Below are 24,110 nucleotides of genomic sequence, written 5' to 3' on the forward strand. Positions count from 1 at the left end.
ATATAGTATGTTTAGAGGCTTTACGCCCTCTACATTTTAAATAGTTCTCAACGCAATAAAGAATAAGCAGGGAAGATACAAGTAAATAAACACATTCTGACTGTAAATGTGTAGTTTCAAACACAAATACGGTACCTCTTTAATCCATCAGGCTTTTAGCTGTCATCACGCCAGCAACAGGCAAGTTATTAATAACGGAGTGCTTGGCTCTGTGCATGGGGTAACCAAGGCTTTTCAGATACTGAACACTTTTGTTTGTGCCAGCTCAAGAGTCCCGCAGCCCAATAAGCTTTAGGGAGGGTCATCAAAAGGGCACCGCAAATAGGGCAATATTTAGAGCAAGGCAGCGCAAACAAATGCAAGCACAATATACAAGAGAGGATTTGTCCCTGCGCTATGAACGAGAGTGCAGTGTGGCCTGGTGTGCATGTGCCCATGAACAATCAATCTCTGAAATCAGCCTGCATCAATATGGTGCTCTGCTGAGGCCATTGTGTGGGGGCGGGGAAGAATTGGTTTTGTAAGGGTGTGTGTATTTGTGTGCAGATGGAAAATGTCTCTCTGCACTGCAGATGTAATAACTTGAAGCAGGAGGGAGAGGACAGGCGAGAGAGAGAGAGAGAGAGAGAGAGAGAGAGAGAGAGAGGGAGGGGAGGGGAGGGAGAGAGAGAGAGGGGTGGTGGGGGCAGCTGCAGTTCAATTACAATTTCCTTCCCTCCTTCAGTCTCACTCTCGGCCAAGTAATTCATTTCAAAGGCAATTACCACTAGGGCTGCGTCCCAGTCTGGTCGTCTAACTCAAATAGATGAGCTGTCACAGCCGGGGGAGGAGGAGGGAGGGAGGGAGGGAGGGAGGGAGGGAGGGGGAGACTCTTCAAGCTGCTCCAGATACACTAACAAACAACACCACACACTGGGAGAGAGCAGAGAACACATGCTTTAAAGATGAGTGCGCCGACACGTCCGCACAGATATCCGGCAACGCATCCAAATCCACAGAGACGTCCTGCGGTGATCATCATTAAGATCACAGCAATCTCTGATAATTAGGGTCTATAAGGGAATTCTTATTGTATCTCTCACATATTAATACACTTGCACTGGAGTGTGGTTTTTCCCACAAGAAACAAAAACAGATACACTGGGATGAAGCTGTTTCCTGCCGTTGGAGAGCAGCCTCATAATCATCTTCAAACCGACTGATTTCAGTGCTTGCTGTTCCATATTAATCATAAATATTTGTTGTTTTCGGTCATTTACTTCCCAGTACATCAGCAATAGAGTTTTGTATCCTAGATAATGATTCGAAAAAAAGGGGGCTTTGTCGGCTGTGACAGCTGCCTGCCTGCTGACTCAAATTTTACTTTAATGGAATTATTGCAATTACCCTGCCTCCCAACTGGCCCATCCCCGACAAACAGAGAGCCTGGATAAAGGCAAACACACACTGCTGCATTCAATGTTTCTCCTTCAAAGTGGCGCCCAGCAACGTGGTCTTAAAATATTGCTCCGAGGTTAGTCAATACCACATTTCTGACATACCACAAACACCTATTCTCTTCCAGCTTTCTGTTGCGGATGGAGGCCGGAGCCATAAAGAAAGAAAGAAAAAGTCCTGGTGAAACCGGTTTCAGTTTTTGAAGACTCTGGAAGGGGAAAATTTGACATAAAAACTCACAGCTGCCAACTGCCTGCAGCTCTGCATTAAAAAGTGAAACCTGTTTATTGAAACAGCCCAGTGATGAGGCACACATACACAGAGGAAAACAATAAGTGGATGATGCATGGATATATTTGTTTAGCTGTAGATGCCATCCATGAAAAATGACATTCATGAAGTAATGGCAGCTTCCGGGCTTATTGTGCATAAGTGAAAATAAATCCGGTGCTACAGTACGCAATAATTGGCCATTTGGTTTTCATTGCTTTGCCAGTGTTTGCTAGTGCAGACACAAACTGTCTTTCACATTGGAGAAACAGAGAGTAGAAGCTTTGTAGATGTCTAGAGACCCTGATCAGGGAAAGTAATGTCAGACTGAATGCTTTAGTATTGATCTGCTTCTAGCCCCCACAGTCAACAGCGTGTGGTGTGATGGTCCGTATGCAGGCAATCCACACCTGCATCCATTTCAAGAATGCAAACTGTAGTTCTTTTAATCTCATAACAAATGGTCTGCAGTAAAAGCATTATGTGAGGCTCGGTTTCCTCAACGAGCAACAAAGGTTTGTATCCAAGAAATAATTTTTCTGCAGGTAAAAAACCTCCAGTTGCTATTTAGGTCAAAGAAATGCTTGATTGTAAGCTCTAAGTCCATAATAATCTGTAGTTGGCTTTGAGGTAGATGAGCGTCTCCAGGTTTTTTGGTATGACACAGCCCCTCTCCGGCAGGAGGAGGTGCCCAGCAGTAATGAAAATGCTCTCCACCACTGTGCTGCAAGCAGGTACGGTAAATGCTCTTTTGGCCACCTGAGCGAGCAGAGGGAAGTCAATAGCTTTACGGCGCCAGTAATGTAAAGCCTCCTCATCTGTGGGCTCCTCGCGTAGGTAGACAGCCAGCTCCTGCTCCAGGCTTTTAGCTTGTGTTGCGGGTCTCTGCTTGATGAAAGAGAACAACTTGCAGGGCCGAGAAAGTGAGGAGACAGGAGATGGTGCCGGGACAGGAAGAGTCTGGGACTGAGGATGAAGGTCTGTGTTGAGATCCACTGGGCTGGAGACTGGGGAATGTTTGGACAACTCCTCTACGAGAACTTGTCTGTGCCAGTCGGGGTTGCTGCTCCACGTGAGCTTGAACTGGGGGTCCAGGGTAGTAGCAGTGATGTAGAGGGGGTTCTCCAGGATAGGGGCCAACAGGTGCTCCACAGCCTGGCTCAGGCCCAGCTGGAGGGCAGGGCAGTGGGGGGTCGATGTCTCAGAGAGGTGCTTACGGAGGCCCAGAACACAGGGCAGAGCCAGGCTGATGGACACGTGTCTGTCCACCTGTATGTCTGCCTGTCTCTCTCCGTGCACCATATCCCAGGCTTCAGTGAAGGGCTCCAAAGTGTCAGTGAGTTCCCTCAGCAGGGCTCTCTCAGTGCCACCTAGTGCCAGCTCCCCTGGACCGCTCATCTCCTCCAGGAACTCCACTGAGTCCAGAAGCCGCCGAAGGACCTTCATCAAAACAAGAACAAAAAAAACGTTACTTTTTATTGTAGAAAAATGTTTTCCATCTTTATGGAAAAAAATATTTAACCATATACCTAATAAACTGATCTTAATATGAACCTAGTCAATCAATGCTATATTGACCTCCCTCTCGTCTCAATCTTCCACGTTCATTCAAAATTACAATGTGCCCTCATGTATATTCATATAAAGCTGAATTCCTGATTGTTTATGTGCCCTGAGAATTTTGTGATACATGTCAGATCACATCAAACTAGTTTGAAATCATAACATGTCTACGATCTGCATTGCACGAAACTCACACATGCTAAAAAAAAGCATTAAAATAACCTCATCATCAATACTTCAAAAGCATTACAAGCATTTTCCTTTACAAATTGTACCATGACTAGGTTTTTTGTTAAAACAAAAGTGACTTCACACAATAAAAGCAGTTTCAGAGATGTTTCCAGAACTATGCTGCCCTAAAAGCCGAGTCTGAGCACAGTCTGAGGCAAGGCTATACAAGGACCTTTCAGTTTTCTCCTGGTATTTGTATATTTGTGGTTGAACAGGCTTAAACATAAACCTTGTTTGATTACATTTAGATATTAAAAATGAATATTTGGCTATGGAATTAAAGCTGAAAAAAGTGGTTGGTTACCAAAGTATTCTTCACTCCTGACAACACACAGGCTCTAAGAAGCCTGTGTGTTTCATCATGATACTAATTTTTTTCCCATATAAACTCTTCAACATATTTATATTTTTCCATAATCTCACAATTACTGCACCTTTACTGTGACAATATGTTTTCAATATATGGACAAACACATTTAGTGCCAGTTCTCTTGTGTTATTGTGCTGAATATTTACTTTGTTCACTTTGAAACCCCCCTCTCAACCTCCAGCCATTTGAGGCAGTGGGCCGCCCTTCCTGAGCCTGGTTCTGCCAGGCCTTTTTTTCCTGTTCTCTCTCCACAGTTGCCTGGTGCTTGCGTAGGACTGGGCCTTGTGCTAAAGAAGGGTTTTGGTGCAATCTATTGGTTTCCTTAGCTCGGCAGTTATTAATAGTTATTTTTATTGGCTTAGTATCAATTGGACTCATCCGGGATGGGTTGAATTGTATTCTTGATGTCATTCTTGAGATGATATTTGTCTCGATTTGGCGCTACAGTATATGAAAGCAGGTGAATTGATATTGAATATAATTTGCTCCTCGGGTTAAATATAATTTAAATAAGTGGTTGTAACCAAACTTGTAACTGGTACAGTAGCACTCATAATGCCGATGTCTTTGCTTATAACTATCAGTACTTAGATTATATAATTTTATAATAGCGATCTATGCTTCTTATTAATTTTCAAAAATACTTTTGTTTTTGGTTCATGAGGCAAAAACTTGTCTACCTTTTATGATAAATGTTAAAAGTTTCCTTGTACCTTATAGCCAGGACTTCCCCTCGTGATTTAGAGCTGTCCCTTTAGTAAAAGTGCTGTAGGCGTGGAAACCACTGAGCCACTGAGCACCTCTCCGCCCTTTGCTGTTTTTACCCTTCATGTATGCATTTGCCTTGATTGCTATCAAGAATTTTGTGTTTTCCTTCTTCTATTTCCTACAGCATACATCCCTGAGCTGATGTTTTTTTTCCCCTTTGTTCAGTTCAATTCGATTTTATTTATATAGTGTCAATAACAATACACAATGTCTCTAGGCGCTTTCTAGAGACCCAGAGCATGACCCCCAAGCAATTTTCAAATAAACAATAGCAGGTAAAAACGCCCCTAGCAGGAGAAAAACCTTAAAGTCAAACAATGGCAAGGAAAAACTCCCCTTTAGGGGCGAAGAAACCTTGAGGAGGACCTGCCTTATAAAGGGGGGACCTTCCTGCCAAAGGCCAGCCCGGTAGAGCAGGAAAAGGGACATAGGAAAGAGAGGATGAAGAACAGAGAGAAGAGAGGCTGCAGAACTAAGAGTTCTATGTATATTCGACAGATACGCGAGTAGTTGATGTACTACAGAGACAACTATATACACAGGTGTAGACACTGAGGTGGTCAGAGGGTGGGACTACAGGTCAGGATGCATTTCTGGAAGCTCTGCAGAGCAGCACAATAAACTACAAGAACAATGGAGTGCAATTATGCTTATGAGATGCTTCTAATCAATAACTGTGGATTGATCTGAAGAAAGGGAAGAGAAAAAGAGGAGAGAAAAAGGGGTGAGGGGCTTTACTAAACCGAAATGTTTTAAGTTAGTTTTTGACGGTGGAGGTGGCGTCAGCCTCCTTGAGACCAAATTTGAGGCTTGTATCCATAGTGGTTGTCCCTGATAGCTTGTTCTTGCCACTTCCCTGTCCTCACCTCCAACCCGTTGAGACTCTTCATGCAAAAAGGTATCTTTTTCCCTCCACTGTCCCCCATCATGCTCAGGATGGAGGACTGACTCCAGTTGAGACTGGATAGACTCTGTTGATTTCCTTAGGTGGATAACTTGTTATTGGTGCGATGTAAATGCAATTATTCTGAATAAGATTATATTGAATTGGATTGATTGGATTAGGTTGTACTGGATTGGACTGGTTTGGATTTGACTGGAAGGGACTTGAATTTGAACTCATACCCTTTCTATGTAAAATCCTCCTAGGAATTATTTTGAACTGAACAAATGTTACAATATCGACTGTTTAAAAAAAAAAGTGGGAGCTACATAATACACCTTTTTTTTTTTTTTACTTGCCTTGAGCTGTGCAGCCCAGTCTCGTGCAGCATCTGGGATATTTCCTGCTCCCCCGATGATCATCCCATCGAACACCTGGCTAAGTTTCTCAAGAGGCACAGCCGAAGTAATGTAGTTGTAAAAATGGGAGGTCTTGGCCAGTGTGGCAGAGATCTGTGGACAGGAGCGCAGCCCTTCTCTGACACACTGTTCCAGAGAGCGGGAGAAACAATCTACCCGGGACACACCCAAACCCTGCTCCCACGACTCCTCCCAGTCTCCCTCTTCTCTGCCATCACTGTGGCCATTCTTGATGCCTTGCTCCGCATCGTTACCATTGTCCAATGCCTCCGCATTATCTCCGTATTGTCCATTTGTGAGAACAGGTGGAACCAGGAAACCAGGAAGACAGCATGGCCTCATGGTTGTCGTTGCTGCTGTGAAAGGGTCCACAACAACACGGAAGGCCCTCCCCGACACACCGTGAGACTGACATACTTCATCAAAATCTGCAATCACGCGGCTGCCAGAGCTACCCCCGGTCAGAGGGAGGCAAGCCAGGAGAGCTGAGTGCATCTGCCAGTCTGATGAAAGGAAATGGCAGGTGACACCAAGGTACCTACAAGAGGAGAAAAGGGTAGGAGCAGGCTCTTCAATGATGTAATAACCAAATTGCTGTTTTACTGTTTCTAATTCATCTTACCACCTTACCCTGACGCGGTTCCAGGTGAGCCCCTCCAGAGATCCAGGCTGAGACTAAGTGCTTGTGCTGATGCCAGGGCCTGATGGGTAGCCAGCTGAGCCTGGTAGGCATAGGCTGGAAGGAGTTGGCTCTGGATGTAGCGCTGGGACTCGGGAGTGTAACGGGGCTCCAGCAGCTGAAGCAACTCTCTGAACCCTTGATTTTCCACTATGGACACAGGCTGCAGATCCCGCACAATCATCTTAGCTATCGCCTCAGAGATCAGAACCTACGGATGCAAAATGTGACAGGTCTTACTCTATAATGCGGTAATTAGTGGTGGGGGAAAAAAATCGATATTCCAATATATTGTTGCGCTCTCTGTCGCAATAAATAATCGATAAACTGACGGCAAATATCGATGTTTTATTACAACACACTTAATGGATTTACGCGGTTGTCACCGCACTATTGTTCATGCACTTCAATTTGTCCAGCTGTACAGTGTTTACATTTACAAGACTAGGAGACAATGAGGCACTATGCAAAATTAAGTTGCTTACTGACTTTTCAGTATTAGAAAAACAAAGCAGTGCACTGTCCTGGTTTATATAAAACATGTTATTAATGTTCATGCACTTCAATTTGTCCAGCTGTACAGCGTTTACATTTAAAGGGTACTGTACAAATGCACTTTCTTTGTACTTTGTATGAAGTTTGGGCATTGAATAAATGCATAACTACAGACGTTTTCCTTTTTATGGGTATTTTTTCTTTTTCAGTCACATATATCGTGATTAATCGTTGATGAAATTTCTTACAATATATCGAATATTGTAGATATCGTGTATCGTGATATTATCGTTATTGTGGGCCACATATCGCCACAGTATTGAATCGTGAGTTTCCCGTATCGTCCCACCCCTAGCGGTAATAGCGTAACGCTCAGGATTTTACACACGCAGCAGTTTGATTAGTGGTGGACTGTAATACACACCTGACGTGGGTCATGTTTGTCAAACTTGGTCACCCCTCCTCCAGAGCCTCCTCCTACTCCTCCCTCAAGAGTTCCCATTCCTCCAACACTTGCCACTGCTCCACCTCCTCCTGCTCCAGCACTGATGGGGAGAGTGTATCGGGTGTTTCCTCCATTGGTGGTGAAACTGTGCAGGGAAGCGGAGCAATAACCCTCTCTCTTCATATCCTTCCTTTTCACAAAGTCATCATACATAACCGGGTGCTTACGCTGAATGGGAGAGAGACAGAGGGGTCTAAGAGTGTTACTGGATGACAGGTGGAGGAGAGCTTGGTTCAGATATTCATCTGTAGTCATGTATACATCATTGTATTCATTTCAATGGAAGAAGATATAGCATGAGTGAGCCCCCACCCCCAACTCCCAGCAGAGAAGCAACAGACTGTCTTCACTCAGATCACATTCATAAAGCTGACCCAGCAGAACACACATATCCTACAGAGACAGCTGATCCAGCTGCTGCCAACGGGATCGGAATAACATTTGCGACATCCCTTGTTTTCATTGGTTTAAATATGGCATGTTTAACTATGAAAATATTACCTTTAGATGCGTGACGAAGTTGGACGTAACGCTCCGTTTCGCCTGGATTCTGGTGCCACAAGCCTTGCAGTTTGACTCGATTTTGCCATTTTCCCCTTCAAACACAATATTAAAGTAATCCAAAATAGACACCTTCGAAACTGACGCCATTGGAGCTCACAGTTCCAGATCTGGGGAAATCAAATCAAGTTGCGATCGCGGGTGATAATCCGAGTCGGGGGGATTCAGTCTCACCTCGCCTCCGATCATGAGCGCATGCAGGCCGGCGTGTTTACATCCCGATCCGGTATCACGCAGAAAGAAACGGCACCACACACACACACAACACACACACACACACACACATGCACACACGGACAAAAGAAGATTCAATTTAAAGGAGAATTTGCGTCGCAATTGGGCCACGCAGGCTTCTGCGGATGTCTGGAAACGTCAATAACAAAATAGAGAGGCCACATCCGCGCCGTCTGCGCTCCCATCCGTCGTTCGGACGCAAGTGACGGGAGGCAGAGCTGCGTGCAGGCGCACAGACACTAGTATAATTGGACCAGGAAGTACACACAAAACACGGGAGTTTCGTTTCCTTTCTCCACTCCCCCCGGTGCTGTTCGGCCGTCCCCGGACAATCTGCTTATGCGCTGCTTGGTCAAATGTTTTCAATTGTGCGGTTTTCTCCTGATATGACACCATTTCATAGGAACAGGAACAGCAATGTTTGAGACAACAGCAGTAAGAACAAATACTAGGGGAAGATGTATATCCGTTTTAGGAGTAAAACTGTGGAACTCATTAGACAACGACCTTAAATTTGCAAACTCAATAAAAGCTTACAAGATATTATTCAAAGCAAGGGTAATGGACATATAGAAGCACAATAAGCAAACAAAGACGAATGTACACATGCATGAGATGAAATGACAACCTAAATTGGTTTTGTCGGTTTCTTTAGCATCTTTTCACTTTTCTGTTTTCAGAGCTATCTTTATTATTATCATTATTATTACTATTACTATTATTACAGTTATTACAGCTACTATTATTACTTTTATTATTTTGTGTAACCTCGTTATACTTCATTTGTTCTTTTTGTATATTCTATTATGTTAAAAGGTGGGCAAGATAAGCTTTATGCATGACAATAATTATGAGATTACTTGAAAAGCCATAACAATTGTTTAATGGTCAACAAGGTTCATTTGTTTCAACCAGTGCTATGAGTGCCTGGTTATATTAGAACCAGTCTGTGTGCTTCACATGAAAAAATGCAAAGTTTTTCTGAAATGTTGCAAAAAGAAAAAAAAATATTAAAAAAACACTTTCTCTGGAAAGTCAATTTATACATCACAAATATTTTAAAATTCAATTTCATAAAAATAAACAACTTTGGAATTCAACGATCAATATGTATGACCATTTGTGTTGTGGGAATAAGAGTTAAAGAAATTCAAGAAAAATGTATTTAATCACATTTAGTAAGCTGCAGCTAACCATTTCTTGAAAAACATTCAAGCAAGTTGTCATATATATATATATATATATATATATATATATATATATATTTTGATCCCGTTTTTTCGACAACACATTTATTTCCCTTCGAAAAACCCTCGAGAACAGGATTCACAAACACATCACATAAGTTACACAGTCATCAGTAAAAACAGTACAAGAACATAATCTAATACTAATAAATCATGCAGCAGGTGTTGCTACATTTTTCCACTTTTAATTCCAGCAAGAATGTTCCCGCCATGTTTATTAGACTTGAAGGAAGATCTAGTGGCTCTTGTCGGCTGAAGCCACTTTGGTTTCCTCCTGCTCCGACGTGATGGACTCGCTCAGTTTACCACATTGTCCGACAGAGGGGTCGTGTCTTTCATCTGCAGTTTGTTTATTTTTCATGCCCTCCTTCAGCTCCTGTCTGGTGTTTAAAACTGCAATCTGGAGGGCTGCAATCTCAGCAGAAAGATCTATTACTGCAATGAGAAATAAAACAAAAGAAAAGATGCAGAAGTGGAAAGAGGTCTTTCATTAGTACCCAAATAGCATTTTATTGTGCACACATGCATAGACCCATCATCTTTGTAAAATCACTACACACACATATAAAAATAGAAAAATAAATAAATATCAAATGAGGTGCAGTGGCCTGCATAATTTTTTTTCAAAATATGCAATAAACTAAAGCAATGTTGTAAAGAAGAACAGTCTTAACTTTCTCCATAACAATGCAAGAGACTTATAATATCAGAAAGCCATTATTTAATCCTTCTGCTTCTAAAGATGGTTGTAGATATCGTTGTAGGTATTGGATTATGGTGTGTACTTAGTTTTCAACACACATCGTCTGCATTCTAAAATAGTTTTTTGAAATGAATGATAAAAGACTAATTTGCCACGTTTTAGTTTTTATATGAAAGGACCATTATTTTTAATCTTCTGTCACGGCAGCTGACGGATTTCTGCTTTACGAGAAGCCTGAGGGGACACAAAATCATGAAGAGGCGAAGCGAATTTAGGAAAAAAGGCAAATACACAAAACACAAAGGATTGTGAATTTTCCCAGATGGGAATCATTGTTGAAACTGAAATTGCTAGCTAACTCCTAGATAGATACATTAACTGACCGCTAAAGGTATTTGCTGCTCGAAGTGCATGATATTTGAAATTGTTCCCATTTCCCATGGCGGTAATTATTCCACAGTATTCATTTAAGGGAAATTCAGGCGCTTAAACAACCTTTGGTCTATCACTAGATGGTAAGGAGTGGCAACTTTCATAAGTGACCAAAATAATCAGAGAGCAGTTGTGAGCTCGATAGGAATACACATAGTAAAAGAAGTGTTTGTACAGGAATGTCATTCCATCTGTCATGAGTCTGTTCAAGTTGACTTCACTGCAAACTACTGTTAACAGACATAAAATAATGAGTGTTCAATGCCTCTGTTTCCATAGAACTGAACTAGTATATATACTCTATATATACTGTTATATATACTGTAAACATTATATATATATATATATATATATATATATATATATATACACAGTACCAGAGGTGGACAGAGTACTCGACCCCAGTACTTGAGTAAGAGTACAAATACTACTGGTCAAAATTTACTCCGTTACAAGTAAAAGTAGCTCAGTCAAAATATTACTCGAGTAAGAGTAGAAAAGTACTTGCTTTTAAAGGTACTTAAGTATCCAAAAGTAAAGGCTTTTAAATTTACTTTAAGAGTAAGAGTAAGAGTAAGAGTAAATTTCTTATTTGCGACTATGTCTTGACTTGTTGCGGCTCTGTCTTGACTCTGTCTTGACAAACGCAGGCTACTTTGGCGGTATTGTTTTGAGGAGGCTTGACGTATTTCCGCTTTACGTACATCCCAGTGGAGAGCGTGCACTGTGATAGGTCTCCTCCTTTGACAAAAACAGCTTGTGTCCAATAGGATTTTAGGGAGGAAGAAAAAAGAGCAGACCTGAAAGTAACGAGTACTTTTCAGCCTTCCTAGAAATTTACTCGAGTAAAAGTAAAAATATTTGTCTTGGAAATGTATTCAAGTAAGAGTAATAAGTACCAAAGAAATCTAATACTCAAGTAAAGTACAAATCCTCTGGATATGTACTTAAGTACAATACTCAAGTAAATTTACTCCGTTACTGTCCACCACTGCACAGTACAGATCAAATGTTTGGACACACTTCCCTATTTGTTTGAATGATAAGGTTTGTCCAAACTTTTGGTCTGTACTGTATGTATATATATATATATATAGATATATATGAATGAAAAGGAACGTATTAGAAGCAGAGGGCATTAACTCTTTTTGCAGCTGTTGGCTGTAGTTTGCGTGATATTTGGTCATTGACTTGAACAGACTACCGTTTGCTGCCAGTAGTCCTTTTTAATACACTTTTTGTACATATACAAAGTGAAAATTACCTGATCTGTAAGATCACCACTTAAGTGGAGTGGGCTAACATTAATGGCTATTTTTCTGCAAACATATATTCCATTCCAACTCAAAACTGCCTCTATTCAGGTTGTTTTGGTCTCTAACAAATGTTTAGACTCCTTAGAACCAAAGTTGTTTTAACTTTATACATTTCACACTGAGCTGTCTTGACTACTGTAGATATGGTAATGTCACACTGCTTGCAGCATGTTGTTTTGCTATACATTTGGATGTGGCACAATTTTTGCGAAAGACTACTTTTCATACCATTGCCAATCCTGCACACATGCATCATTGAGAACATAAACTAGTCTGTAAATTAATAAGTAACCGCCTAAGATTTAAACAGACCAGTTTCTAAGCAAAAACAAAACAAAATTTAAGTTAGGTTGGGCGTAACATCAAACCTTGTTTGAATGATGACTGTGCTTGTTTTAGAGACTGCGGCACCAAAATCCCAAACCATTTCAGTGGGTCTTGTTGAGGATTCGGCTGTCTTCTTTGAGCTCTCCCAGTATTGGTATCCTCATTTGGTGCTTTTTTTGGCAAATCCTTTTTTGGCATATTTCTTCGTCTGACACCTGTGAAAATTAATAATTGCGATGGTTAAAAATAAAATAAATAAATAAATGCTGCAAGTCTATATTACCAACATGTTTTTAAAACTGCATAACCTTCTGTGGGTCCAATGTCCTCTACAGGTACTACATCATTTGTTGGCTCTTCGCTACACTTTTGTGCACATTTTTCAGTGCGGAACTCTACCTCACCATTGTCCACAGTTCTGCAACACAAAAACACATGAGGTTAAGACTTTTCCAAAAGATTAAATGCACTCATATTAACCTGAGAGCACTTTACTCACCTAACTTGAACACAAACTAGTGGCTCCATCTCACTTGCATACTGAAGTGTAGACACTTGCTTGTTTCCCATGGAATATCGTGCCTTGGTGATGGAAAACCATCCCTGAACAGGTAATAGAACAAAACAAGTCAATATTGCTCGTCAGCTACACGGCTAATCCAGAGAGATGTGTATGACACTTATAGCTCTTGCCTGCTCGATGAGAGAGTTCAGAGTTGCTCGTTTTTCCTCTAGTAACTCGAGTTGATCCATGAAGAGAAGCAGTTTCTCGTCCAGTAACTCGTTAAAGTCCTCTAGTTCTGATGAACCCATGTCTGCTCCTTTTTAATCGAGTTGCTTGTCAGGTTTCCTTGCTTTTACACTGAGACAGAACCGTCTGCTGCTTCCGTGTCGCATCATGTGACACGTCCAGTCACGTGACTTATACGGCCTCCGACCATCTCAAAACTGTCTTCTAATTTTGAATGATCGACAAACGATAAAAGTAACATGTTGTCAAGAAATAAGTGCAACACAAGTATGGTACGTGAAAACATAGGAATGCATTTGAGAGAGAAAAAAATAAATAAAAAACGTAGTTCCCATACCGGGAGTCGAACCCGGGCCGCCTGGGTGAAAACCAGGAATCCTAACCGCTAGACCATATGGGACTGCACAACCCTCGTTGTCCAACAAACTAATTCAATGCGGTAGAGCACACACCCAGCAGAGATCCCCAAAACTTCTAAAATGCATAGAAATGTATTTATTTTATATGGGTGGAAGGGAAGGTAACAGGCAGTCTAGCATTAGCATCAAGGCATGGGGCGGAGTCTATAAAAGGAGGCAGAAAGCTCACCTGGGCATTTCTTCCTGCACTGAGACACACCTGAGAGAGAGCAGCTGAAGGTAGCTTTTGTTTGGTGCTTCATTTGATTTTTCATGTTTGGTGAGGGACTGAAACTGAGTGATTGTTTATGCACATCAGCCGAGAAAAAGATGGAGTGGTCTGCTGGGGCAGCAACATCACAGCTGCAGACAGAAGGAGGCTGGACAAAATCATTGAAAGGGCCGGCTCTGTCCTGGGTTGCTCTCTGGACACAGTGCAGGTGGTGGGAGAGAGGAGGATGATGGCTAAGCTGTCATCCATGATGGAGAAGGACTCCCACCCATGCTCCCACCCCATGAAGGACACCATCAGAGCGCTGGAGAGCTCATTCAGCGACAGGCTCCTTCACCCTAAATGTGTGAAGGAGCGCTACAGAAGGTCCTTCCTCCCTGCAGCTGTGAGACTACACAACCAGCACTGCTCACAGTAGACCACAAACATAACAACCTGACAATAAATGTACATACTGGAAAATAATGTGCAATATCATTCACTGCAACGTGCAATTATGTCAATATCCCTCTGTTATCTTATTTTATATACCAGTATTTTTTATTATTATTGTATATACCAGTACTGTTTATAGTGTGTCATACTCTGATATTATTATTGTATTATTATTTCTATTGATGCCTCTTGTTTTGCACTATCCCCTTTGCTGCTGTACACTGCGAATTTCCCCGCTGTGGGCCTAATAAAGGAATATCTTATCTTATAGCAACTGAAATAACCTCTGCTCCTATGCTATGTATGTGTCCACATCAGCCGAGTTGTATAATATATATACAGGTGATGGTCGGAAAATTAGAATATGGTGTAAAAGTTAATTTATATTCAACTTAAAAGGTGAAACTCATATATTACCTAGTCTCATTACATGCAAAGCAAGTTATTTTAAGCCTTTATTTGTTATAATTTTAATGATTGAATTGTTTATTGATTTCATAAAACATTCTAATTTTTTTAAATTTTTTTTATTTGGGGTAAGCTGTGAGCCATAATCACCAAAATTATAACAAAGGCTTGAAATATCTCACTTTGTATGTAGTGGGAAATAATATTTATTTCATCTTAAAGGAGCTTGAGGCTCCTTTTAAGAAATGAGACTCTCTAGCGCCACCCTTCACCACGACGGCCGTCGGGGGGAACTGCAGCCAACAGCGAAGCCGGCACGGGAGAACAGGGAGAACGTGCATGCAGCGTCATATGACGTCACATCCGCAGGACAGCGCGGGAAATTTGGGCCCGAATTGCAGCACATTTTGCAGCACACAGCCTGTTCAAGGCAACGGAGAGATACGGTAGAGGGCTCATTCTTTTGGGTTTGGAACGCTTCATCTGACATTATTACTAGAAAACTTAAAACATATACGAATTTTTTTCATAAATTCTGCCTCAATCCGGCCTCAAGCTCCTTTAAGTTTAATTTACTATGAATGAAGTTTTGCAATATATTCAAATTTTCCAACCTTCACCTGTATATTATGACATAAATAAGAGCATAATATGTGTCTGTATTGGTTCAATACGAAAAGCAACTTTTAATTCCCAATTAGAATATTTTATGAAATCATTAAACAATTCAATCATCACAATTATAACAAATAAAGGCTTAGAATATCCTGTTTTGCTTGTAATGAGACTATGTAATATATAGGTTTCACCTTTTAAGTTGAATTATTGAAATAAATTAACTTTTACACCATATTCTAATTTTCCGACCTTCACCTGTAGCTATATAGCTATATAATATATTCATATTTACCATCGGAGCATAGGTTAGTTCAGTTGCTAGCATGGTTGGCTGTCTGTGCAGTCATGCAAGTTCAATGCTATTAAAGCACTTTAAATCAAAGCATTTTGTTTTTTCATATAAAATAAATACATTTATATGCAGTTTAGAAGTTTTTGGGATGTCCCTTTTCTTTGGCGCCTGCGCTGCTGAAATCGGGCCGTCCCTTATTTCTTTTTCTGAAAGGCGACCCCCTACACGCCCAACACATAGCGTCATTCTCGTGTTACTACATAAGCCCCTCTGCCAGGACCGTCGACATGTCTCCCAGTAGCTCGCCGTGATCGTATAGTGGTTAGTACTCTGCGTTGTGGCCGCAGCAACCCCGGTTCGAATCCGGGTCACGGCAGGGACAATTCCCTGACGCGGCAAGGGAGATCTTTTTCTTTACAGTGGCACTATGTATTTGTCATCTTTTTATCTATTTATTATTTTATATTACTTTATTTTTATTCATGAATTGAAAGTTATATCCACTAGGCTTGACACTCAAAGGACTCTGTTATGGTAGTGTTGCACTCTCGGTGTGATCATAAGCATAATCGAGAGAGAGTCATTTTTAAGGGTAAAAATTAGGCCACGACAAAAGCAAATGAACAGAGTTACAATGAGAAAAATTAATTAACACGCTACAACAACTTGTAATAGTGTGATCATATGACCTCATATATTATTAGAATGTGCCATTATTGCAATTGCAGTAATTTTGAGCCATTTCAAAGCTGTCCTCCGTGTGATAGATTATTTTATGGAAGGTTTGCCATTAATTTATGAAATTTAGTGAAACTGATCTTCAGAAATACTGTTTTATTATACTTTATGTTTGGACGGAGTTTGGCTCCATTTTAACAGAAAAATAGATTAACTGGTCACACTTCCTAAAGCACTTTTTTCTCTGATAAAAGTGCAATGATTCAAACTCTTCTAACCTGGTCTTCATATTTTTTGTGATTTGTTCTCATATGTTTCATCAAAAGATGGGGGAAGTCTTCGGAGAGGAAGGCATGTGTTCATTGGTAGTTACCAAGACAACGTCAATGTTCCGAGTTGAAGAGCCAATCAACTCTCCCAGCAGATCTTGTGTGCTCCTAGCTCTATGAATACAGTGTTTTGATTGGTTTGACATTATCTCAAGTTACCGCCCCGGACTGTACAAAGTTCCGTGTTAGAATATATGCAGCAGTAATAAGCCAGTGGTGAATTTTTATGTGAAACATTATCTTTTTCTGCTCCAGTGACTTATAACAGTTTGTATTCAGAAGAAAGAATCAGATATTAGGCTGTCTACTTGTTTTGATTGCATCACTGGTGAGTGCAAGACAAAACATGCTACATGTTTTGTTTTTCTTTTCACACATCAGTCAATGTTAAAACTTCTGTTTATGTATTTTTATATGTGATGCAAATTCTGTCCTTTTTTTAAACAGACGATGGGTATCTCTTCAGAAAGGGGAACTATTCATCCTTACTGGCCTCGAGACCTTTTGATTCCCTCTTATGTGGCCAATGACAAATCCATGCCAGAGATCCTGGTTATTTTTTTTTCTGTGTCTGGGATCTTTGTGCTTGTGACCTGGCTGATCACTGGGATCCCCGGCAGGCTGGGAACATGGAGGCGACTGGCTATGTCCTGGTTCGGCGTTTGTGGTTTCATTCATTGTGTCATCGAGGGCTGGTTCTCAGTGTATTATGATGTTCTACCAGGGGACCAGAGCTTCCTGTCACAGCTATGTGAGTGTCATCATCAGGGAAAACACTTGCATTAACTGTGAAAAATATAAAATGAAGCATGTTTTAATTATTATGTTGTATATCTTTCTCTTTCAGGGAAGGAATACTCCAAAGGAGACAGTAGATATGTAATGTGAGTCAAATTTAATGTTTTGAAAGTTTTGTTTTCAAGAGACATAACAAAACTTTGATCGAAACTAATTGTTTGTTTTTTTTTCTGTCTAGTGCTGATAACTTTACTGTTTGCATGGAGACCGTGACTGCATGGTTGTGGGGGCCTTTCAGCTTTTGGGCTGTATATTCTTTTTTAACTTATAAGCCCTACCGATTTGTCCTGCAGCTCATCATATCGTTAGGTAAGATGCTGTGATTGCAAAGAAAAAAAAAAAGTGTTATTTAATAATTTGTAGCTTGTCATATTCATATTTTGTTACGGACGAGTATTAGGGCCAGGCAGGATAAAAATAACAAATATTTTAGAGGAGGAAGAAATGTAAAAAAAAAAAGTCCAAATGTCTAGATTGATGTTGAAGTACAATTTCGAGAAAAAAGTCGAAATATATTTATTCTCGACATTTCGACTTTATTCACGAAATTTCGACTTTATTCTTTAAATTTTATTTCAAGAATAAAGCCTTATATTTCCAGTTTCATTTCTTGCTCATCTGTTTATTTATGTTTTAACGCTACAGAGACTCTGTTCCTTTGTTAGGTTTTGTGTGTTTAAAAAAAAAAAAAAAAAGGAGACAATGTATAATGCGTCTGTTTGACTACACGTTTCCATGTTTTAAGTGTATGTTGTTTCTTATAAAAAGATCAATAAAAAAAAAAAAAAAAAGAATAAAGCCTTAGCCTGGCCCTAATACTCTTCCCTAACAAAATATGAATATGAACTACAAAATTATTAAATTTTGACTTTTTTCTCAAACTGCACCTCTCAAATATTTTTTCTCCTGTATGGCCCTAATACTCTTCTGTATTTTGTGGTTTACTGCATCATCTGACGGCAGGTCAGCTGTACGGAGCAGTGCTATACTTCTTCACAGAGCACAGAGACGGCTACAGTCACAGTGAGCTGGGACATCCACTCTACTTCTGGTTCTACTTTGTGTTCATGAATGTGTTGTGGATTTTCATACCATCGGCGCTCATTGTGGATGCCTGGAGACAGCTGTCCGCAGCCCAGACACACACAGACAACACAAAGGGACACAAGAGTAAGAGGAACTGAGCGGCATGGAGGATAATAAAGAAAAGCAAATAACTGTCAACATGTCAACTTTTTTCATTGTTTTCTTACAAAAATATTAAATTACATCACTTGCCTCATAAATTGTGTGTGTGTTTTTAATAAGTCCTTTTATGACTGGACCTGGGATATGCAGTGGTAGAATTGATAATGTAAGGTCACCTAAATGACTTTAAAATTATCAAAATCATGAGATCCTTGAAAAAGGGTCAGAAAATCCTAGCAGATTCTACTCAGCCTTAGCTACTTGCCGCACATGAATGCCGAACATAATGAAGCATTGGTGGATTGATTGGTAAATGTAATTAGTTAATTTCAGGTAAATGATGCACAAAAGAAACTGAAATATTTAAATGTGTTTGTTCATCCCATTTGTATAAAGGATCTCACCTGTCCTAAGGAATACATTTATTTTAGAGCAAAGCATGTTCGTTTCCCAATATAAACTAGGGCAGCGAAGATAATTATAATAAAGGTGTATTAGTTATACGGTCTATAAAAGAAAAGGCGATAACTAACAACATATCCCTGACAGGATATGACAACATATATTGTCCGTATATCTATGGCTATATTATCCATGGTGAAATCCGTTACATATGCGCCGAAATAGCTCAGTTGGGAGAGCGTTAGACTGAAGATCTAAAGGTCCCTGGTTCGATCCCGGGTTTCGGCATTTTGATGCCTTTGAACGCAGTTTTTGGCGTCACAAACACGACATCTAGTGGCCACAGGATGCAACTGCGCCTTCCTTCAAAGCGACAACACACTGTAATCCATCTCATGTATCACTTCATTAAAAGGCACAAGCGTTCACTCGGGCTTCTCAAACACAGGTAGCACACAATTAGGAGAAAAACACAAATGCACAGATGAAAAGTTTTACTTTAAGACTTGAGTAGTATTGTGAATACACGTTCATGTAATGGTGAGCCAAGCGTAAACAGTTTGAATTGATCATTTTTCATGTTCAGCTAAACATTTTGCTGAGTCTCAGTCCAAGTTGCGCATTTCTTTCTTTCTCTCGACTAATTACACCTTTAAGCGCTTTCACAGCAGCAGGCAGTTCTGGTTGTAGCTCCAGCAGTTTCCTAAAAGCCTGTTTGGCCTCCTCCAGCTCATTCAGCATCTGGCATGCTTGGCCTAGTCGGTACCAGGCTTTGGTAGCACCAGAGTCCAGCAGAGTGGCTTTAGCAGCATTGGCTTTAGCTCGCTCGGGCTGGTTCAATTTCAGCTGGCACAATGACAGGTTTGAGTGCAGCTCGGCTTTGATTATTTTGCATTCATTAACTGAAGGCAACTGTTGTGTCTCATCAGCAGTGATTGCGTCTCTCTGCTCCTCCACTTCAAGCTTTGGTCCTTTTGTGCCCACCAATCCAACGAGGCTGCAGAGAGGAATGAGGAGTTTGAGGGCCCTGCTGTAGCTGTCTGAGGCTCCCCACACATCCCCGCTCCTGAATCTCACTCCACCCCTCTCCTTGTGTGACTTAACCCACTGCCATTTTTCACTAGTCGGCAACTCCCAGGATTCCTTTCCTGGCGTGAAAGCTTTTAGTTCAACGGTGGCACATAGAGGAAGGTCTCCATCTGGATTTTGAGGAACAGAAACATCCGGTCCAACGGGGGTAAGTTGTATCTGAGCAGCAAAAAACAATAATTAGACTTGTGATAAACTGATTGCATCATGATGTGTGATAGTGTCACAAATGGGTTTACTTTCAGGCCCCCTACTTTTTAAATGTTATAAATATGAAAAAAAAATCTAAAGTGATCGTGTTTTTTTATATAAAACAATCTTCCCTGAGTGATTTTAAGAATATGCAGAAAACAGACATACTGTCACACTAAATTATTCTCACCTCACATTTCTCTCCAGGTCTCATTCCCTCCAAACACGCCTCTGTGACATCACACTGACCCTCCCCTAGCCTCAGCGTCACCCACTCACCCACTGGGATCTGCAGCACAGAGTCTTGACATCTGGCAAAAGGTGTATCTACAAATTCTGTTGCATAAGTGTCAGACAACTTTTCACTTCTTTTGTCAGACACTGAGCCATCTGAATCATCTGTGTTAGCTTTGAACTGCACCTGGACGCGACACAAAGAGCCCAGCTTTGGACAGGGATCTGATGAACATGCAGAAAAAAAAAAAACAAGGAAAGAGAAAGTAAGTCAGAATACGGCATAATCTAGACAATTGTATTCTTAAAGAAATGTGATGGAGGTGTTAATTTACAGAGCGTCATACTTGAGGCATTTTCGGAATTGGAAACAAGTTGTCGACTCCACGAATGTGCCCGTGTCCTCTGAACCCGCCAGAGGCCTTTGGGACACACCGAAATCCACGAGGTGACGTCCACAGCATCATGATCAGCGTTACCGCGTGGTATTTCAGTAGGTTGAACAGATTCCATAACTGGCTACATAAAAACAGTGAGACAGGTATGAAAAAATTATATGATCTCTGATTAATGTGCAAGACAGATCATGCAAAAAGCAGAAACAACAATTAAACTTGCCAGTGTCTGAGACAGTATGCAACATCAGCTGTGACTAAAAGGTAACTGTTTACCTTTTTTTTGACACATTGTCCTCATATCCTTCCAGAGGTGTCAAGTAACGAAGTACAAATACTTCGTTACCTTACTTAAGTAGAAATTTTGGTTATCTATACCTCACTGGAGTAATTATTTTTCAGACGACTTTTTACTTTTTCACGCAATTATCTGTACTTTTTACTCCTTACATTTTAAAAACAGCCTTGTTACTCTATTTCATTTCGGCCTTTAAAAAAAGACTATCCAGTTAAATTGCTCCATCCGGATAGAGTGAATTTGGTTGTGGTTGTTTCAGATGTTCTTGTCCAGTTTTGTTCTTACATCCTTTGCCCTCAGATTCCTGCAACTAAACTTGGATGTACATTCCAATAAAGGTTAGGATAAATGATAACATGCCTCTGAAGTTTGACTTTTTGCACCATTACAATACTTATAGGCAACTAGTCATCATATCTCCTGCTCTCTGAAACACATGTTAATGCTCAATAGTACACATATATGGTTCTTTAATATATTTGCATTATACTAAGATGCATTCATTTTCAATGGCCTTTGTCCCCCTTACATTACTTTACTTTTATACTTTAAGTAGTTTTGAAACCAGTACTTTTATACTTTTACTTGAGTAAAAAACTTGAGTTGATACTTCAACTTCTACAGGAGTATTTTTAAACTCTAGTATCTATACTTCTACCTGAGTAATGAATGTGAATACTTTTGACACCTCTGTATCCTTCATTCAACATAGTAGGAAATTTAAAAAAAGCTGCCTTTTCATTTCCTTTTTAACCATTTCATCCTGCTGGCCACTGTTTTCTAACGTTGTTCCATGTATCTCAAACACATAAATCCCTTTAAAATACATTACAAACGTTGTAAGTGTTTCACCAAGGGGTTTACGTCTTACTTCTCTAGGCTAAAGACTGCGTCTCTGTTCACCTCTCATTTCGTAACACTGACAGGTTTTGCTCTTCTTTCAATTCCCTCCATTTTCAGTGATGAACATGTGGAAGATAAATTATTATTATAAATTATAATCAACTATAACACTGTCAGCCTGAAGGTAAGTCTGTTTGTTTTTGTGTTATGATGAAGGTAACACAAATAAATACCCACTTGCCGGTCATACACGTTTTAATTTCCCTTCTAGACGTCAGCAGTTACATATTTACTATTTTTACCGTATAATAGTACACAGATTAGTTACAGATATTGCGATGCTGTTGCCAGGTAACGCACCTTAGATAGATAACACTACACTGCTCTCGCTGTCCACCTTCAAATCATTACAATTGCATTAGTCTGTAAAATATGAGCAACAATTGACTATCAGAATGCCTGCCTTACCTTTTTGGCGGGGTTTATTTCTACATTATTTACACAATCATTAACCGGCTCGGAGGCTCATAATCACAGAACAGCATCGTCTTCCGGCTCTTTTCTTCTTCGTTGGTGGTTAGCTGCTTGTTAAGCCTGATTTATGGTTCCGCGTTACACCAACGCAGAGCCTACGGCGTAGGTACGCGGCGACGCCCACCGTACGACGCGCGTCGACGTGTACCTTCGCCGTAGGGTACGCATGGATCTATAATATTAACGAGGGTACGGCGTAGGTTCTGCGTCGATTTAACGCAGAACCACAATTCAGGCGTTACACTTGAATAGGTGCGTTACCCCCTCCTACAGTACCGGAGTCCCCCATTATAGTAGGTGACGTTACATGGATTTCTGTCAAGAGTTTGTGGTAGTGGTAAATTAATTAGTCATCTCCTACCAGCAGGTTGGCAGAAGACCTTTCTTTTCTTTTCTTCTCTTTCTTTTCTTTTCTTTTCTTTTCTTTTCTTTTCTTTTCTTTTAATTTTATTTAAATTTTATAGGTTATATATGATATTGTGAGGAAGGGACAGGACTAAATAAGCGTTCTGCTTCCTCCTGTTCCCTCTCGAACACATTGTTTTGCTGTGTGTTTTATTTTTGAATGAGCCTGTTAAATTGTTTTGGTTTTTTTTATATTTTGATGCTTTTAATTTGATTGGGTTTTGTTGTGTTCGAGACAAAGCCAATAAATAAAAAAAATAAAGACTAACATGGCTATGATATAAAGGCAAGGCAAAGCAAAGCAAGTTTATTTGTATAGCACAATTTAACACAAGGTAATTCAAAGCGCTATACATCAACATTAAAAGCGGCAAGACACAATTAAACAGTAAATAACAAACAAAATGATAAGAAGAGAGGTAAAATAATAAAAAGCACCAGTTGTTAAAAAGTAAGGGCAGTAGAGTACAACAGGTAAGTATTTAATTTAGGAGTAGCTTCAGTAAACAGTGATGTTTTTAGGCCTGATTTAAAGGAGCTGACAGTTGGAGCAGACCTCAGGTCTACAGGAAGTTTGTTCCACCGGTGAGGAGCAGAATAACTGAACGCTGCCTCACCTTGCTTGGTTCTGGTTCTGGAACCACAACAAACCAGATCCAGATGAACCTCAGGGGTCTGGGAGCTTCATAGGAACTAACAGATCCAGCATGTATTTTGGTCCAAGACCATTCAGTGCTTTGTAGACCAGCAGTAAGATTTTAAACTCTATCCTTTGACTCACTGGAAGTTATTGTAGCGATTTCATGACCGGTGTAATATGGTCCAGTTTCCTGGTGTTTGTAAGGACTCTGGCGGCAGCGTTCTGGATCAGCTGCAGCTGCCTGATAGATTTCTTGTTAAGGCCAGTAAAGATGCCATTGCAATAATCCAACCTACTGAAAATGAATGCATGAATAAGTTTTTCCATGTCTTGTTTAGACAGAAACCCCTTAATTCTACCAATGTTTTTTAGGTCGTAATAGGCAGATTTAGTGATAAACTTTAGATGGCTGTTGAAGTTCAGGTCTGAGTCAATAATTACCCCACGATTTGATAAAGGAAGAAGAGGAGAAAGCACCCTCATTAAATACTGGTACTCTAACACAAGAAGT

At 40.4% G+C, this 24,110-nt stretch overlaps 4 protein-coding genes and 3 non-coding genes across 8 annotated transcripts; 3 read left to right on the top strand and 4 right to left on the bottom strand.

Moving 5' to 3' along the window:
• Positions 1–1,458: 1,458 nt before the first annotated feature.
• On the bottom strand, positions 1,459–8,653 carry si:dkey-109j17.5 (zinc finger BED domain-containing protein 6). Of its 2 annotated transcripts, none has more exons than XM_061734948.1 (5): positions 8,122–8,653; positions 7,540–7,788; positions 6,572–6,831; positions 5,882–6,479; positions 1,459–3,147 (listed from the first exon to the last, which is right to left on the bottom strand). In XM_061734948.1, exons 1-5 carry the CDS (start codon positions 8,269–8,271, stop codon positions 2,305–2,307), a joined length of 2,100 nt encoding a protein of 699 aa, XP_061590932.1. In that variant the 5' UTR covers positions 8,272–8,653; the 3' UTR covers positions 1,459–2,304. The 2 variants fall into 2 exon arrangements, with proteins under 2 accessions (XP_061590932.1, XP_061590933.1); XM_061734949.1 differs by having other exon boundaries at positions 7,540–7,705; positions 8,122–8,252.
• Positions 8,654–9,589: 936 nt separating this feature from the next.
• Positions 9,590–13,307, bottom strand: ccdc115 (coiled-coil domain containing 115). The gene is made up of 5 exons (XM_061734950.1): positions 13,134–13,307; positions 12,940–13,043; positions 12,749–12,858; positions 12,482–12,655; positions 9,590–10,097 (listed from the first exon to the last, which is right to left on the bottom strand). The coding sequence occupies exons 1-5, from the start codon at positions 13,251–13,253 to the stop codon at positions 9,898–9,900; spliced, it is 708 nt and encodes a 235-aa protein (XP_061590934.1). The 5' UTR covers positions 13,254–13,307; the 3' UTR covers positions 9,590–9,897.
• A 212-nt stretch (positions 13,308–13,519) lies between these two features.
• trnae-uuc (transfer RNA glutamic acid (anticodon UUC)) lies at positions 13,520–13,591 on the bottom strand. Its single transcript has one exon. It is a non-coding gene; the product is annotated as a tRNA-Glu (tRNA).
• Positions 13,592–15,878: 2,287 nt separating this feature from the next.
• On the top strand, positions 15,879–15,950 carry trnah-gug (transfer RNA histidin (anticodon GUG)). Its single transcript has one exon. It is a non-coding gene; the product is annotated as a tRNA-His (tRNA).
• An 814-nt stretch (positions 15,951–16,764) lies between these two features.
• On the top strand, positions 16,765–18,665 carry ebp (EBP cholestenol delta-isomerase). Its single transcript, XM_061734951.1, has 5 exons — positions 16,765–16,909; positions 17,029–17,332; positions 17,429–17,465; positions 17,558–17,688; positions 18,343–18,665. The coding sequence occupies exons 2-5, from the start codon at positions 17,032–17,034 to the stop codon at positions 18,561–18,563; spliced, it is 690 nt and encodes a 229-aa protein (XP_061590935.1). The 5' UTR covers positions 16,765–16,909; positions 17,029–17,031; the 3' UTR covers positions 18,564–18,665.
• Positions 18,666–19,184: 519 nt separating this feature from the next.
• On the top strand, positions 19,185–19,257 carry trnaf-gaa (transfer RNA phenylalanine (anticodon GAA)). Its single transcript has one exon. It is a non-coding gene; the product is annotated as a tRNA-Phe (tRNA).
• A 223-nt stretch (positions 19,258–19,480) lies between these two features.
• Positions 19,481–20,999, bottom strand: fkbpl (FKBP prolyl isomerase like). The gene is made up of 3 exons (XM_061734952.1): positions 20,832–20,999; positions 20,441–20,709; positions 19,481–20,217 (listed from the first exon to the last, which is right to left on the bottom strand). The coding sequence occupies exons 1-3, from the start codon at positions 20,995–20,997 to the stop codon at positions 19,552–19,554; spliced, it is 1,101 nt and encodes a 366-aa protein (XP_061590936.1). The 5' UTR covers positions 20,998–20,999; the 3' UTR covers positions 19,481–19,551.
• Between the last annotated feature and the right edge of the window lie 3,111 nt (positions 21,000–24,110).

Source organism: Cololabis saira, chromosome 12 (genome assembly GCF_033807715.1).
Source record: "Cololabis saira isolate AMF1-May2022 chromosome 12, fColSai1.1, whole genome shotgun sequence".
Classification (NCBI taxonomy): Eukaryota; Metazoa; Chordata; class Actinopteri; order Beloniformes; family Belonidae; genus Cololabis; species Cololabis saira.

Bases quoted from the DNA above. Each gene is read 5' to 3' on its own strand.
- si:dkey-109j17.5 (XM_061734948.1), bottom strand. From the start codon at position 8,271: ATGGCGTCAGTTTCGAAGGTGTCTATTTTGGATTACTTTAATATTGTG. The intron at 6,480-6,571 runs GTAAGGTGGTAA...CTCCTCTTGTAG, and splicing joins TCACCTGGAACCGCGTCAGG to GTACCTTGGTGTCACCTGCC. The intron at 3,148-5,881 runs GCAAGTAAAAAA...GTTTTGATGAAG, and splicing joins ACTGGGCTGCACAGCTCAAG to GTCCTTCGGCGGCTTCTGGA.
- ccdc115 (XM_061734950.1), bottom strand. From the start codon at position 13,253: ATGGGTTCATCAGAACTAGAGGACTTTAACGAGTTACTGGACGAGAAA. The intron at 13,044-13,133 runs GCAAGAGCTATA...TTACCTGTTCAG, and splicing joins TGAACTCTCTCATCGAGCAG to GGATGGTTTTCCATCACCAA. The intron at 12,656-12,748 runs GTTATGCAGTTT...TAATTTTCACAG, and splicing joins GGACATTGGACCCACAGAAG to GTGTCAGACGAAGAAATATG.
- ebp (XM_061734951.1), top strand. From the start codon at position 17,032: ATGGGTATCTCTTCAGAAAGGGGAACTATTCATCCTTACTGGCCTCGA. The intron at 17,333-17,428 runs GTGAGTGTCATC...TTTCTCTTTCAG, and splicing joins GAGCTTCCTGTCACAGCTAT to GGAAGGAATACTCCAAAGGA. The intron at 17,689-18,342 runs GTAAGATGCTGT...ATCTGACGGCAG, and splicing joins GCAGCTCATCATATCGTTAG to GTCAGCTGTACGGAGCAGTG.
- fkbpl (XM_061734952.1), bottom strand. From the start codon at position 20,997: ATGGAATCTGTTCAACCTACTGAAATACCACGCGGTAACGCTGATCAT. The intron at 20,710-20,831 runs GTATGACGCTCT...CATGTTCATCAG, and splicing joins CAATTCCGAAAATGCCTCAA to ATCCCTGTCCAAAGCTGGGC. The intron at 20,218-20,440 runs GTGAGAATAATT...TTTGCTGCTCAG, and splicing joins GACCTGGAGAGAAATGTGAG to ATACAACTTACCCCCGTTGG.